The following is a 16,756-nucleotide window of genomic DNA, read 5'->3' on the forward strand; positions in this document are numbered from 1 at the left end:
GTTGAGAAGAAATGGCCCCTGCACTGGGGTCACCTCTGGGCCACTCCCCTCCCTGCCCTCGGGCTGCATCCCCTCCCTGCAAGCCCAGCTGTGCCTGCCTGTTGGCAGCATTGGAAGGCACTGCAGGGCAGAGGCTCGGGAAGCCTGGGCCACTTCCCCAACCTCAGTCAGAAGCTTCCAGCCTGTTCCAGAGGCCGGCTTTGGTTAGGCAGCCCTGACTCCAGACTGGATTCTGCCCTGGGTCTTGCAGGGATTCCTGGGAAGTTTCCTGACCCTAGAAACAATCCTAGAGCTCCCACACACAAGGACAAGACCCCCAGATGTGTCCTGTTGCGCCTGAGCTTGCTTTTGGGATCACAGCCAGCACCTGGGCCCTTCTCTGGGCCACTGGTCTAGGCTCAGACTTTTTTTTGTTGTGCTGGTCCCGAGCCCGGCCTCCCTGGCACATTCCGCAGACCATCTGCCCCATTGCTCAGAAGGGAAGGGGTGTGGGACTCTGAGCTGTTCTGCTCCCCACCCCCAGGGAGGGATGCCCGCCAATACCAGCCACAGACAGGCCCGGGCGTTGCTGGCAGTACCTGTGCCATGACATCATGGGACCAGATGTCTGCAGCCGATGTGAGGTGTGCTTTGCTCTCCACTTCTGAAGGTCTCAGTAACGTGGGGCCAAACACAGTAGCCAGGTTGTGAAGGGACATTTTGTTGATGGGTTCCTTCTCAGCAACCCTGAAAGGGTTGGGGGAGGGGAGAAAAAAAAGAAGTAATTTCTCAGCAGCTGCTTGGAGCTCCAGGCTGCTGGCCTGAGCTAGAAGAACTGGAAGGATTCCCAAAAGGTGGGCTCTAGCCTCCCTCTCCTAAGGGTGGGGACCTCTTGGGAGGGAGGGACAAAGCCACTGGACCAAATCTCCAGCTCTGTCCCCACGAATTCCTGTATTAGATTCCTTGCTCCTGGGCCACCCCCTGATGGTAAACTGCTAGAGCCAGAGGGCCTACCCCAACTTCCTTGATGATACTACTGATTCAAGAACTTTACACCAACTCCTACTCATCAGGGTCCTTTGGGTGGTACTATCATCATCTCCAGCACACAGTCGAAGAAATGGAAGGACAGAGGGCTTAAGTGACTTGCCTGAGGTCACACAGCTAGCAAGTGGTAGAGCTGGGATGTGACCTCACGCAGTCTGCCTCCAGAGCCAGTGCTCCTCACTACTCTGTGCTCTACCCGTGATCAGTGATGCCACTGCGTGTGGCCTGGAGGCAGAGCCACAGCGTGTGGGGTGGTGGCAGGGCAGAGGTACGGAGCCAGCGCTCCGGCAGCAGTCGCTCACTAGACCTAAGGTTCTTTGACCATGCTGTTGCAAGAACCACCCTAATCCCAGATGAAGCCCAGGGGCTCTTCTCCTGTGCCTTTCCAGAAGGGTCTTCCACACGGGACCCCAGAGTTGCCTACCTTCGGCTCTTTCTCTGCCTCTCTTGCATAAGAGGCCTCATGCTTTGTGGACACTTCCCCTCAGTGGTACTGGCAGGCCCAGTACCACCCGGCACATCAGAGAGGCCCTGGGCCTCCCTCCCTGAGCAGTACCTCCACCACCTCCCAGCTATAGCATCATTCCCCGCCTCCAGCCAAGAGCTGCGGATGCGCACGCTGACTGCTTTGGGAATGGGCAAACACTGCCATGCCAGGAGGCGGCTGTGCGGCTGGCCCAGCCCCTACACTCACACACCCTACACACACCCTACACACACACACACACCCACCCCAGGGGCCCAGATGTGGGAACACACTGTGCCCAGTTCCCAGGGTGGAAAACCTAATGAATTTTCCCTCCCCACTCCTCCTCTGTGTGTCCTCCCCACAGTACTCGCCAAACTCTGGGAACTGGTTGGGGCCCCAGTCCTGGCCAAACCAGAGGGAAAATGTCTCATAATGGGAAAAACAAGACAGCAGCCCCAGGCGTTTCCAGGTCTCGCTGGCCCTCCAGAGCTGGCCTGGCTGAGCTGTAGCCCAGCGCCTGGGCCCAAGGGCCAGAGCTGAGCTCAGGGAGGAGCTGGCCCATGGGTTCCCTGGTTCTGGGGGACAAGCGGATATAAGGGACACGAGGACACTTTTCCTCCCCACTTACACTGGACCAGTGCTGGGCTCAAAGGTGAATAGCGGGGATGCCTTAAGGGCTGGTTTCGGTTCTGAACTTTGTAAGCATCACCTTTAGCAGCTCTTGGTTGGAGCTGACTACAGATCAGGGGAAGGGTGGAACTAAGTTTAGGACTGGGGACATGTGCATTCTAAGGACAGAGCTGTTGCTAACCCCAAGCCAATCCCTGCTGGGCTGGGGCCTGGTTTCCCTGTTAGGTGAGGTATGGGTCAAGAGCAGTGCGTTTCAAACTTTTTTGACTGGGATCCATAGCAAACACACTTTACATCCGTACCCAAGACACGTGACTGCATGTAACTGAACAGAACGCGAATGTTTACTGCTCGCCGCACACCCTATGCCATTGGTTCCATTCCATTCATAAAACGTTATGGTGACTGAATGCCCACTAGCAGCACATCCATCTACCGTCCTTGGCTCTGGCTCTGCCTTTCTAAGTGGTCCATGGCCCATACCTGAGATTGCTATCAGGACTCAAGTGTTTCTCAAAACAGAAGAATTTGAGGGCAAGAGTTTGAAAAGCAAACCCTCACCCTATTAGGGATGGCCCAGCAGAGGCCTGCCCTGGGCTCCCTGCCTCCTCCCCCAATTGGGCCCCTGCTCATTACCTTTTCAAGTGTTCCAGCAGGAAGAGGAAGGTGATGAGGTTGGGGTCGGGCAGGGTGCGGAGCAGGTGCATCATGCAGTTCTCCTTGGCAGCGGGGTCTGACAGGGCTGGGGGGAGAGTGGGGCAAGGGCTGGGGGTCAGCTCCCAGGCGGCCAGGCCCGAGCCAGCACCCGCATGGTCAGGAGGCTATGGGACCTGAGGAAGATCCCGGGCTGCCCTGCTCCCCTGAGGGGAACAAACCCTATAGGGAAGGAAGGGCCTGGTATCTTCCCAAGGGTGGGCTATTAACAGCTGGTTCCTACAGACAGCTCCACCCATGACCGTGAGGTAGGCTGGTCAGGAGCAGGCACCCTTCTCCTCACCACATGGGCCTCTGTGGCTCTTGCCATTCCCCATGCCTGGTCTAGAAGGCAAAGTTTAAGGAACTATGACACTGGCATGAATGTTTCTATCAACTTCCTCTGATACTAAAGCACAGTGGCAAACAGCCTTTCACCAGGCTCCTCACTTCCTGCGGTGGCTGAAGCCCAGATCTGCTTCTGAAGGAGGCAGGAGGGAGGAGGCAGGAGGGAAGAGGGAAGAATGAGAAGGAAGGAAGGAGGAGGCAGGAGGGATGCTCCCAGGCTTGGATTCGTCAGGGTGGGTGGAGGCTGGAGCACTGCGGGCTGAGGCCCTCAGCCTCCTCCCCACCCATGGCATCAGTGAGAGCAAGGGAGTGCTCCTCTGGAAAGCTGGGTTCCAGCCATCTCAAGTGTACTCCAGCCAGGCTTGTCCTTGGTTCCGGGATGCTGGCCCTGACCACCCACCTCAGGGCACATTTCTCTGGACGCCTGGCTTTCCAGCAAGGAGGTCAGTATTCAAGGACGAAGCACAGAGGGCAGCCCACAGGGGCAAGAGGGGAGAGAGGCAGGTGAGAGAGGGTCCACCTCTGGATCAGGCCCCAGCAGGTCACACCTCACCCTTTGGGCCACTCAGCCACGTAGCCTCAGAGCACTGGGCAGAACAACGAGCAAGGGAAGCCACAGATCTCTTGGTCTTCACTTTGCAGTCAGGGAGGCCTGACTCAGGCCAGCCCTTGGGTCCCCCAGAGCCTCACCGATGCCCTCCATGAAGGCTGGGTAAAGTCGGTCTGTGAGGAGGGGTTCAGGCAGCTCCCGGAAGTAGAGCTTGAGGGTGCCGGCGATGGCATTAATGTCCATGTCACTCAGCATCAGCAGGATGTCCTTGTTATCTGCAGAGGAAGGGCGCAGTCATGACTGAGCCGTCCTGAGCCCCGCTCTTCCACATAGTCTCAGCTGGGCGGGTGGCCCTGTTCCGTCCCATGCAACACAGCCAGGGGAGCCCCCACCTACTCCGTCTTTGTTCTGGCCTCCCCAGGAGGGGCAGGAACGTAGGTAGCACCCACAGGTGGTCTGTGACTCAGCCTGGGGGGTGGGGAGGGGAGCATAGTTCAACACCCAGCGTTCTGGATGCGTTCACACCACACATCAGGCGCCCTCTTTGGAACCTGCCCACTGCTAAGCCTCTCTCTGGAAGGCACTGCACATTTTTTACACCTAAAGTCATGTTCCCACAAAGCCTCAGCTTCCAGGTGGCACAGAGGAGCTGAATGCCAGCACACTCCCAGCTTCTTGCCCCAGGCTTCCCGAACACGGGCCCCACCCCAGCTCTCATGGAATCAGCACTGCCTGGCCAGTTCGGGTTTCCTGAATATCACAGCCTGAACAGCAAGACGGGGGAAAGAAGGTCAGGACGCACCGCTGAGGAGATAACATGGCTAGGGGCAGCAATGCCCCTCCCAAAGGGTGCTCGGGGCTCCGGAGATAGCAAAGGGGACCCCCAGCCAGCCAGCCTGGGCTTAAAGCCCTTTCGATTACTTACAGCCCCCCAGGCACCAGAGGGATGGCAAGAAAGCCAGGAACACTGGGTCTAAGAAAGATCTGAGTTTCAATCAGGCTCAAAACCTACAAGCTGGGCAACCCTGAGCAAGTAACTTGGCCTCTCTGAGCCTCAGTTCCTCATCTATAGCAATGGATAAGAGATTGGAGGAGGAGGATTACAAGAAGGTACAGGTGGAGTCCTAGCTTTAGAGACTCAGAGATGACCCACCATGTGCCACATGGGACTGCAGTTCACAGACCAAGGCTCCTCTGCTGTCAGCTACTTGGGGCCTCTCTGTGGAGAAGGCTTCTGGCTCTTCTAGCCTCCCCTAGCAGGTGGCTGAGCCTCTCAGAGTGCCCTCTGCCCAACACTGCCCAGCTGGGGCCTCCCAGACTCACTGGCATCAAAGACGGCCTTCAGCGCCTGGATGTCGGTGGCCACCCCTGATATCCGGTAGATGCCGACCTCTTCGATGCCCCTCTTCTCTACCTCCTCCACACACTGCCGCACGATGTAGGGCACCTTGGAGCGCTCCCGCCTGGTGGGGAGGGGAGAGGAGGGGGTGGTGGAAAGCCTCTATGTGATGGCTACAGGTAGTCCCAACTCTGCATACCTGGGCCTTGGAGGGCGCTAGCCTCTAGCATCAGAGGGTGGGGCCCAGGAAAGGGCTAAGAGGCCATACCACCCACCCCCCACCCAGCCAGCCCGAGGCCTGCCTGCTGAGGGACAGCAAGGGACAAAGGCAGGAGGAAGGCTTGGGAGAGAAGCCCAAAGACTCTGACAAAAGAATGTTCCCTAGAGCACAGATCTCAGGTTCAAATGCTTACAGGGGACCTACAGGGAGTCCACTGAGGGAGGCAGCTCAGGTCATGGAGATGGGGGAGGGGAGGCGGTGGGCAGAAGGGTATGTCCCTGTTCCCTGAGGGGCAGCCACTCCTTGGAGTTCAGCCCGCCGCTGCCAAGCCTCGGTGGGGGCCTGTATCGGTCAGAGCCTCTCGCTCATTACGAGAAGCTGACGGTCTCGGAGTCTCTTGGGCGATCTCCCAGTGCTCAAATGCTGGCTTGTTGATCTCTAAAGCGCTGGGCAAGATGGAGACAGACCTCTGTGGGCCACTTTTGGCCTCCAAACTGGCCATCCACTGAGTTGGACGGTGACTGACTGGGGGCTAGTGGGGGTGGCAGGGGCCCAGGCACTTGTGTTAGGACTCCAGACGCCGAAGGTGGCACCTACTTAGTCACCACACTGATCTTCACGCCAAAGACTCCAGTCTGCTTTTTGGATGGGGTCCTCTTTAGGCTCATATCTCGGCTGGTGAACTTCATGGAGAATTCCACTTTGATCTGGTTGGGGGTAGGGCAGGCACAAGTCCCATGAGGCATGAGTGCCTCCAAAATGTGGGTGTCCCCTCCCTGGGACTGCAGACAAGAGCCACGTCTACCACCCAGAGCTCCTGAAACACCTACAGGGTCGGAGAGGGCAGGGTGCAGGCACTGTGGGGGTGGGGGGTGGACTGGGTTGAGGGGACAGGGGCAAGACGGCACCCCGAGGACAGCAGCCGGAGGCCCACCCACTGTGCAGACATTTTCTGTGTCTCTGGGCTCACCCCGTTCATCTCGATCACATCCGTGTGCCAGTTCTTGGTTTCTACGGTTTGTGGATCCAACTGCAGAGAAAGGAAGAAAGAGAACATGAGTGAGAGGGATGCAGATGGCAGCTCGGGGTGAGCCAGAGCTCTCTGCTGGCCAGCAGCTGCTCATATGCAGGCTACATGGTCAGAAAGGCAGAACTGGGGCCTGAGGCTTCTCTTGAAATCAACCCTTCAGGGAGGCTCCGGCCCCCAGTCCTCCTGTTCTGGCTAGTAAAGGACTCCGCTACTCCGTGAAGGAGTCAGGCCACACTGGTAGGCACTTTGGCCCATCACATCTCATTCGTTCCTCACTGCCACCCGAGATGGATATTATCACCCCACTTCACGGATGCAGAAACTGAGGCTCACAAACAATAGGTAACTTGTTCAACTACCAGGACTGGAGTTGACAGGAGGGTCTGTAATCAGTGACTATGGAGGTACTGAGTGGGAGGCAGTAGAAGTTAGGGGCTGAATCTTGGCTCTGCTGCTTCCAGGTGTGGGACTTTGGGACGTTTCAACCCTGGCTAAGCCTCCTTTGTTTCATCTGTTCCCTGCGGCCAGTAGCAGAACCTACCTTGCCAGATTGATGAGAAGACTCAGTTAAGGGTGGGTGGGCAGCTGGCCCCCAAGGGAGAAAAATTCCGTAGAAAGGCCCCAGATTGGGTAGGGGCCCCAGGAAGTGAGGCTAACAGGGGATGCTCAGGGGCTCCTAGGTGGCCCAGTTTGTTAAACGTCCAATTCTTGGTTCTGGCTCAGGTCATGATCTCACAATTTTGAGTCTGAGCCAAGTCAGGCTCTACGTTGGAGGAGGCTGCTTGGGATCCTGTGTCTCCCTCAGTCTCTGCCCCTCCCCTACTCATGCTGTCTCTGTCTCTCTCGGAATAAATGTTAAACTTAAAAACATAAAACAGGGGCGCCCAAGTTGCTGAGTCGGTTAAGTATCCGACTTTGGCTCAGGTCATGGTCTCGTGGTTGGTGAGTTTGAGCCCCGTGTTGGGTTCTGTGCTGACAGCTCAGAGCCTCTCTCTCTGCGCAACCCCCCACCCCGCCCACTCACACTGTCTCTGTCTCTCAAAAATAAACATTAAAAATTTTTAAATAAAAAAGCAGGGGAGGTTAGAGATATTCTTCAGAGGAGACTGGATGAGACTCAGTTTCTCTGACGCGGTGGCCTTCAAACTATTTTTCCCTATGCACCCACACAATCATCTTGAAAAAACTGTGCACTCCTTGGCCCGTTTTCAACTCAACATCTGAATATTTCCAAAGCAAGTTTCAATAGCTGCAAAGGATAGAACGTCCAGGATCATGTAAATATTTACATCTTTAAACACAAACTGCTACATGATTCTCTTCAATGTAGTCAGTGGGACCCACTGATTGGATGGCCACCATCATCCATTTAAAAAATACAAGCTCCTCTTTCCCTCATAGAAATCTGTGTTGTTTCTTTTTCTCCCTGGATTTGTTGTTATTCTACTTCTCCTAAAGAATTTTCTCCTAGTTTGTACTTTTCTGTCTTAAAGTAGTTTATTCCTCACTCTATTATATTTTGTTTCAACAAAAGTATCTGTATAAATGGCAAAAAAAAAAAAACTTCCTGGGACCACAAGGCTCCAAATATCCAAAACATGTCCTAGATTAGTTATTACAATGATTAACGGCACATGATAAAAAAATTAACCAACACATTACAAATAAATATTAATAAATATTCAGTAGAAAAGTACCATTTTGGTGGAACTGCATTTCTTCATGAGACAGGTAGAACATTTTTTTCTGTGTGTGTATGGATGTTAGTTTTTGCTAGGGTGGAACTGGGTACAGGATCAAATACTGCTTGTGTGTGTGTGAGAGGTAAGATTTTTTTTCTTTTTTGGAACCTCTATCCTCAACATGGGGCTTGGATTAATGACCCTGAGATCAAGAATCACATGCTTTTCTGACTGAGCCAGCCAGGCACCCTTGGTTTTGTTTTTAAAGATGTAAAGGATGGAACATCTTGTTCATATAAATAACTAGATGGGGCTGAAGATAGTTTTACAACAATGTTACATGATTATGCTATTTCCTCCTCATTTGCCTTAAATTGCATATATATCTATCATCAAAATTTATTTTAATTTTAATTTTTGAGAGAGAGCAAGCAAGTGAGCCCATGTGGGGGAGTGGCAGAAAGAGAATCGCAAGCAGCAGGATCCCAGTGGGGATCCCAACGCAGGGGCTCGATCTCAAGAACATCAGATCGTGACCTGAGCTAAAACCAAGAGTCAGACACTTCACCGACTGAGCCACCCCAGTGCCCCTTAAAATTTATTTTAAATGATGTCTCAACTGAGAATTTCCATTGCTTTTGTGGAAAGCACCTGACTTGTGAAAGGGTTTGTAACTGGGCTGTTAGTGTCTTTTACTTTCTCAATACCTACACCTACACTTCAAGAGGCCCCTTGCGTGGCAGTGATTCCTGGGCTCCCTGGTAGAAGAAGGGAGTGAAGGCAAAAGGCCCTTCTCAGACAGATCACTTTTTGGCAAGAGCAACTGTGGGAGTTGAGAGTCTGCAGACTGATGCTCTGAGAACTCTCCCTGCCCACGTACCCCTGGGAAATCTCTGTGCACCCCCAGGAGTGTGTGTGCAGCAGTGTGAACACCGCTATTGTAGCTGGCCCACCCCCAGAGAAAAACAATCGGATCGGCCCGGGGTAGGCTGGGCCCTGGAGCTTCCTCCAGCTCCAGGTAAGTCCTTCTAGCACCTTCTATCATCCATACACCAGCTGGGGGCAGGTGGCAGTGGGGGGTCTGCAATGTGGGCCAGTTTTGATCCAGGTCCAGCCTCCAGCAATTGGTTCCCTACCCAGAGGAGAGATGGGACTGCGAAGAGGATAGAGGGAGAGCAGTGTGGACGGGACCGAGCAACCCCCATGCTCTCTGACTGCCCCAGCACCTCCTCAAACACACAAGGGAAGCCTGGCTGTTGTCCAGGCTCGTGAACTTCAGAGGATTTGGGGCCGAGCATCCTATAGGGTCCCAAAGGAAGCCCCTGAAACCTCCCTCTCTCTAAACCTTTTTGATCTCAAGCCCTCACCAGCCCTGTAGCACAGGCTGTCCCTTAGAGTTCCCTCCTGCCATCCAGAATGCAGGGTCTTGGAGACAGGGCCTGGGTCTGTCCCCAGCCCTATCCTCTAGCAGTGGCCACCTGCAGTAGAGAGCTCAATGGTGCTTTGTGGCCTGGGGCTACCACCCTCGGGTCACACAATCTGGACTGACTGAGCCTTTTTAACTGCAGTTTCTCCAGCCACCGGCATATGCCTCAGGCCGATTCCACGGTCTGCACCTAATGCTCCTAGAGCCTCCAGTGCTCTAACCTCCCATGATCTGGCACTTCCTGGCAGCCGCCATGGATTAGGAGGCCAGTGGTCCCTCCTGGGTCCTAGAGTGGCATCTGGACACAGCCAAGTGGGGATGCGCAGAGATTGAGAGTCGGCCTAAGCTGGGTCCAAATGACTGCTCTTCCACTCACCTGTGTGAATCTGGGCAAGTCACTTAAACCTCCTTGAACCTCAACTTCCTCACAAGGCATCCATAGCACCTCACAGGATTGTTACAGAAAATACTAACAGAACTGATGCATTCTGAGCATTTTCTAGGACTCTGGCACGATGGATGCCAAACCCTTCACATACAGCATCTCAGTGAATCATAAAAAGCCTGTGGGTTTAAGCCTTTTTTAGGTGTCCCCATTTTATAGATGAGGCCACTGAAGCTTAAAGAGAATTAGGAACTTGCCCAGCGCCACACACCTAGAAAGTGAGGGCTGATGTACAAAATCAAGTATACCTGACTTACCTGCTCTGCTAACCTGCAAGATAAAGTGTAAAGCACCTGGCCTGGTGTCTGCACCTCTCGGCAACAGGGCATGTTCTGCTTCAATGATTTGCTTCGAAAGGAGACATCAGGTCTCCCAGTGCCTGGTCTGGCACCACGGCGAGGCCTGGGTGCTGGAGGGGAAGGGCTGCTCCAGTACAATTCAGCTGTTCTTTCCCTCCCCATCGCTTTCCTTCAGTTGCCAAGCAGCAACCTTACATCTTCCTGGGAGCATGTGAGACACAGGAAAGCCAGCTCCTAATGCTAAGACCCGGTTCTAGCCCTGCTTCTTCCAGAAAGCCTTCCTTGGATAACCCCAGGCCTTTAGGTCCCCTCTGCATTCCTGCTGCACTGAGACCCCTGTCCCTCTGCAGCCTGTTGGCACCATTTGCTGTCATTTCACACACTCCAGCCTGAGGCCAGGTATGAGGAAGGTGGCATTTTTGTGTCTTCCTGTGAGTCCCCACCGCCACCATATTCTGGTTCCCCTTTGCAGGTGTGGCCCTGGTATGCTCCGGGGAGGCCGGCCTAGCCCCTTGGTGTCCTGACACTGAAGTTCTGTCTCCCAGCAGGCCAGCAGCCTCCAGAAACCAAGTCTATTTTCAGGACATCACTTAAATACAGAGAAGGGAGGATGAGGCGTGGAGAGGGACATGGCACATTTTCCAGAGAAATGATGCTGCCTGAACTACTGCGGCTATTTATAACCCCTGGGAAATGTGGACTCTGCTATTTCCTGATTAGATTAGTGCTGGGGGTGGAAGAGCCAGGCCTCCAGGATGTGAGCGGACAGGAACACCTGACTGCTTACCCGCCAGTCCAAGCAGAGAGATGCCCCCAACTGGCCCTGGGGTGCGGGTCCCTAGGGGCTGCCAAATCACCTGAGGGACAGATACAGATGAGGCTGTGAAGAGCCAGGCTCCCCACAGGTAATACACATACCACTGGGGCTCCCCCAAGGTGGGGCCCCGGTAGGAGACAGAAATGAGCCATAGGACGTCCTGGAGAAAGTCATGAACAAGTGGGCCACACACAGCCCCGGGGAACAGCTCAGTTATATGCTGTTTGCCCTTGCATTTAGGCAAAGGTCAGGTCATGTTTGTACATTCAGACTCTGCCAAGGAGGGAAGGCTGGTCTTTGGGACGGATGTCCTCAAGAGAATGCCCAGGTGGCCTGCACTGAAATCCTGTGCTAGGAATCCTGCATTCCCACTAAGGAGACGGAGATGCACGTTCTCAGAGCGAATGTTGCAGGCAGCTGGGGAGCTGCTTCCCTGCCCTCGAATCTAGGACAGGAAACCCCAGTGGCTTCCTGGGGCCACTGACAGGATCAGAGGCCAGGAGGGCAGGGGAGGATGCTCTGAGCTCACCTAGGCATCCTGTGGATGGCGGGTGTGACTTGTTCCTGCAGGAACATCCTCAAGGGTTCCCTGTGAGAGGCCTAAGCCCTTTCTCCCAGCCCGCTTCTTGCCAGCGTGGGGCAGGTGACCCCAGCGCATCTCCTTCCTTCTCTTCATCTTCCTTCCCTTTCAGTGCTGGTGGTTTCAGAGGCACCGGCGAGTCTGGGGTCCCCATTGCTGCTCCCCGGGGTGAGTGACACAGCCCACGTTCAAACCCAAGTCCTTCTGATGGTGGGCCATGGCCTTCCCACGGTGCCACATTCCTGCAGCCAGGCAGCTCACTCAAAAGCCTTCTGGTGATTTCTGCCACTGCCCCTTCCCACATGCCCTCACGGGGAGCCTGTGGCAGCACTGCACTGTCTACGGGCAGTGGGGGTAACCAGTCAGAACCGGCAGCTACAGTCAGTGGGAGGGGACGAATGGACATAGAGCAGGCGTCAGTGTGTTGCTTTGGGATGTAACACAGGGGCTCACCGGGTGATGAGGACCCATGAAGACAGTATTCACCAGGGGCCCCAGGGGCTCCCAGGCCTCCACGCCATCCCCTGACCCCTGCCACAGCCCCTTGGCTCTGAGCCCCTTTCCTCAGAACCTCACCCTCCCTGTCATTCCACAGCACAGGCCGGAGGCCCCGTGGAGCCTGCTGATCCCTGAACTCCTGTCCCTGTGGGCCTGGCTTCAGCTTTCACTCCAGTGCTGCTCTACCCTTGGCTTTCTGAGTCTCGGGCTTGGCATCCTGGGACTGTCCGGGAGGCAGCATGGACTTCTCTCGAAGCCAAACTTGTTTGTAGGGCTAATAAAACTAAGTGCTTCTTAACAAGAAGGGCAGTAAACCCAGTATACTGGTGGTGCCGAGTGGAAGATAGAGATGGCTGGCTGTGTTCTGGGATGTCGGCTAGAGGCCAAGTGCTGGGCTGTGGAGACCAGGCCCGGAGCCAGGTGTCCTGGCTGACGGTGGTACATTTCCTATGGCTCCCAGGCCGGTGGCCACGGTGGCGTTACTGGGCTGGTTTTCTCTTGCCCTCCCCCAAATGTGTCCACATGCTCTGGGCTGGGTCCCCTTGGGACACCCAAGCCAGCCTGTCATTGGGACAGACCACAGGCGTGAGAGGCATGGTAGGGCTGGCAACAGGGGGAACCAGGAGCTGCCAAAGCCTGCCTCTCCTCCCTCTCGGAAAGGGTACTGGAGGATTCCGTCAACGTGGCTGCTCTGAGAGAGGCTCACAGGGAGGGGTGGCGGGGGGACGCCAGGGCCCATATCCTGGCTTCCAGCTCAGCAGCTGGGTCTGGAGAAACCATGGTCAGGCTCAGGAAACTCACCCCATTTTCCCAGCGGTGACTCCCCCACCATTAGGCCAGAGAGGCTCTGCCCCACCCCAGCCCTCACCCTGCGGGATCAGGTACCCTCTCCAGGGCCTGTCGCACGGCAGGCTTGTGCTGACTCTGTACTGCAAGGCACCAGAATCTTGCCTCCCCCCTCCCCAACCCCCTGGGCTTTGAAGTTCTCAGAGGCCCACATATGGAACGGGTTTAGCAGCTCTGAATGAGGCTTTTATTGAAGCCAGGTTAGCCTCATGGCACCCACTGTGACCTGCCTTCCCCAGCGGTCTGCATTCCAGTGGCTCGGCCTGCCCCCAGCCCTGGGCTGCCTTGGGAGACCCCCAGGGTGGGGGGCATCTCTCCTGGAGCCCTGGGGCCCTGCCTGCCTCAGGGCTGGCCCGCACACCACTGCCTTCCCTGCCCCACATAGCCTGGATACTTCACCCAAGAACCGGGTCTCAGGCTAACAGCCAGGAAGTTGCCTTGCCTCAGCACAGGGCCACTTTGGGGGCACCAGGGTAATGAAGGCAGGGTTGCTCTTGGGAAAAGGAACTGGTTGCGGCCAAAGCAACACAGAGGCAGCCGAGACCAGCCTCATCTCCAGAGGCGGGAGTGGGAGGCTGAGGTCCTGAGCAGGAAGTTTCATGCTAATTGCCAAGGGAAGGCCAAGGGCCTGCGGGACCACCACGGGCCTCCCTCTGGACTCAGAGTGCTCCCGTGAGCACTGTGAAAGCCCTACCCTGAAGCTGACCTCATCCTCCCTGGCCAGGCCAGGAACGCAGTCTGGGCACAGAGCCTGTCCGTGAGAATGAGCGGCCCTGGTGATTCCGCTTCCTGTGCCCACTCTGAAGGGGCCTCTCGGTAGACTCCTGCCCATGCCCCACAGGCCCAGGGTCCCACACTCACTAGATATCCCCCAAAGTAACTGCTCATTTCTCTGAATGGTGTGCTAGGCTGCGTACTATGGGCACCAAGGCCCCCCATCAAGGGCACCTGGCCCTGACCCCAATGGGCTCTATGGGCAACTGAGGACCAGCTACGGGCCCCCACAGGGCTCCAAACTCCCACCTTGCAGGGCGGCCTGCTGGCTGAGAGGTGGGTTTGAGTGCTGGCTCTGGCACTAAGCTGCTCAGGTCACTCTGGGTCAGTCTCTGAGCCCCAGTTTCCTCATGTAAAACAGAGTAGATAATATTAGCACCTCTTAGGTTATCACCTCTCACATCAAGGGCTAAGAATGACCTGGTTGTCAGCAAGTGTTGAAAGCGTGTCTGCATCACTAAAACCAGGCTTAAATCCCCCAGTGGCTTCCCACCGTGCTGAGATTAAAAGCTCAACTCCTTATGAGGTCCTACACAACCTGGCCACTGCCCGCTCCACCTAGGGAGGTCTCCTACCCTCTCCCGCGGCCTCTGTCTGCTTCTGAATATGCCATGGCCATCCCGGCCGTGGGGTTTTCACCTTGCCAGTTCCTCTGTCTGAAATGCACTATCTTGGATCTTTCCAGAATCCTTCTTGTCATTTAAGTCTTAGTTCAACGGGCACCTGGCTGGCTCAGTTGGTTAAGCCTCTGACTCTTGATTTCGGTTCAGGTCACGATCAGGTCGTGAGATCCAGCCCTACGTCAGGCTCTGCGCTGGGATTCTGTCTCTGCCCCTCTCCCACTCGTGCTCGCTCTCAAAACAGACAAACATTAAAAAAAGAAAATCTTAGTTCCAAATGATCTCTTCAAGCAAGGCCTCTCCTTTTTCATTACTCTCTAATCTATTACCCAATTTTATTTTCTTCCTAGCCCTTGTCCAGCCTGAAATGATCTTATTTATTGCTTGACTCCCTCTGTAGACAGAAAGTTCCATGAGATTAGGGGTTCTCTGCCTTCTATCTCTGGAGTGCCCAGTACATGGACGGCGGCCATCAATATTCAGGGACCAAATTAACGAAATGGGATGTGGGGGAGAAAGCAATGCCTTTCCACCAAGGTCCCTTTAGGACAGGGGTCAAGAAGCTTCACCTCTCATCTCCTTTGTCCAGTGAATGGCTGGCCTTGCCCCAGGGACAGCCCTGTGACCTCTCCCACCCAGACTTTCCCAATGTGTTGAGAGTTTAAGACTTAGGAACAGGAATCTTGAGACGTGGCCAAAATCATCACATGAGCTGGGCCTAGGAGATCATCCTGTTCAGCTCCTTTATGATACTGATGCCAGAGAACCAGAAAGGTGAAAAGATTTGGCCAAAGGCACACATCCAGTAAAGACAGCAGACTTAGAGTTAGAAAAATAAGGCCTCTTGACTCTGACCAGCCCGGTGCCCTCTCTGGTATCCTACGTTGCATGAGCCTGAGTGGGGGGTGCTTCCAAGGATGAGCCCAGGGCACAAACAAAGCTTCAGGCGTGTGATAGGAAGCAGAGCCATGGCTGTCACTGCTCTGGCTATGCCCATCTGACGCCCCAACCTTGGCTGGGATACTGCCCAGGACAGAGAAGTTTCTAGCTCCTGGCTAAGGAAATCACTGCGGTTTGACAGGGCCCTCCCAGCCTCTCTGCAGAAGAATCCCAAGGCAGCTCCCATGGTGGCTTACCACCTCTCTAGGCTCACCCTGGGGACAAAAGACAATGTGGCCATAATCTAAGGCTCACTGGGATCCTGGACTGACTCTCATTCCTTCCAGGGACTGGGAAGGCAGGTTCCAGGCATGGGGGAATGGGTGTTCCTCTAGGGCACTAGGGAGGGGTCAGAACACAAATACCCTTCCTATCCCCAGCAGGAGATGATAGGGAGAAAGGAAGCCAAGACAGTACTTGCTGACCAGCTCTCAGCAATTTGGGAAGCTGGCAGGCAAGGCCACTAGCAGAGGGCTTTGCAACTTGTGCTCCTTGACCAATGCTTGGCAACTCCCCCAAACTAGCTCCTGCAGAAGTTTCTGGGCTCTTTCCAAAATGTCTGCCCTCCTGAGGCCTCACTGCCTCTGGATACTCCTGCAACACTGGGCTCTGACAGCTTTGGCCTTTACCGAACCACCTGGGTTGGCAGGCTTAGCTCTTCCTGGCCCAGGGCCATCTAAACGCTGGGGCACCAAGCCCAGCATGGCTGCCTGGCCAAGCCACCCGTGGACCACAGAGAGGCCAGAGAAAGTTAGTGCCCTTTCTAACCTCCGCAGTGCAAAGAAACAGCACCTTGCCACGTGCACTTAGAGTAGGGGTTCTTACCTTGGGATCTGTAATCAAATGGAAACCAACTTGAAAATAAACTATTAAAAAAATAAAATAAAACAGCATCCAATTTGTGCCAATGGGTGGCTCTGTGTCTAGATGGGGGTTTCACAACCTTCATCAGATTCTCAGAGTTGAGGACTCCTGCTCTGTGGCATCAAACAGCCCTCTTGGGAGCAGCTCAGTGGAGAAGTAGGGGCACTGATGGTCAGGAGACCACCCATATGGCCCCAGTGAGCAAGTGTTGTAAGAAGCTTCGTGGTTGTGGGAATGCAGAGAGGTCACTCCATTCCCGCTTCATAACTCTCCAGCCAGCCTGATCATAATCCTGGCTCTCACAGAAGCCCAGCGGGGCGGGGGGAACGGGATGGCTGCAGGGGTCTCCAGCCTGAGGGAGAGGCACTATTGTCCCTTTCCTACAGCTGAGGGATCACTATAGGGGTGCAAGCGGGCATGTGAATAAGACATGGACATGGCAGAGGGGGCGGGGCAGGGGGCAAGGGACAGGGCAGCATGTGTGCAGCCAGGGCAGGATAGATGTCTACTGCGTAAGGTTTCCAGATCTTTCTTGATATCCAGAGCCAGATTATGAAATACAGTTAATGAGCCCAAGATATATCTGTATCTGACAGCCCAGCAACCTTGTACCTTCCATGCCTAGAACAGCCAAGGGATAGCTGTGTGAGCCAGGGGATGT

The 16,756-nt window shown here is 55.0% G+C and overlaps 1 protein-coding gene across 8 annotated transcripts in view; it reads right to left on the minus strand.

Annotated features, from left to right (window-relative positions):
- The window catches only part of ABR (ABR activator of RhoGEF and GTPase), a 181,285-nt gene that overhangs the window by 3,863 nt on the left and 160,666 nt on the right, over nt 1–16,756 (minus strand). For all 8 annotated transcript variants that reach the window (XM_029927280.1, XM_029927285.1, XM_029927282.1 and 5 more), the window contains 6 exons: nt 6,246–6,305; nt 5,873–5,982; nt 5,040–5,179; nt 3,857–3,991; nt 2,762–2,867; nt 579–726 (listed from right to left, as the gene is read on the minus strand). In XM_029927280.1, coding sequence (XP_029783140.1) covers nt 579–726; nt 2,762–2,867; nt 3,857–3,991; nt 5,040–5,179; nt 5,873–5,982; nt 6,246–6,305 — 699 coding nt within the window. The remainder of the gene's footprint in view (nt 1–578; nt 727–2,761; nt 2,868–3,856; nt 3,992–5,039; nt 5,180–5,872; nt 5,983–6,245; nt 6,306–16,756) is intronic.

The sequence above is a fragment of the Suricata suricatta genome, chromosome 17 (genome assembly GCF_006229205.1).
Source record: "Suricata suricatta isolate VVHF042 chromosome 17, meerkat_22Aug2017_6uvM2_HiC, whole genome shotgun sequence".
In the NCBI taxonomy this organism is placed as follows: Eukaryota; Metazoa; Chordata; class Mammalia; order Carnivora; family Herpestidae; genus Suricata; species Suricata suricatta.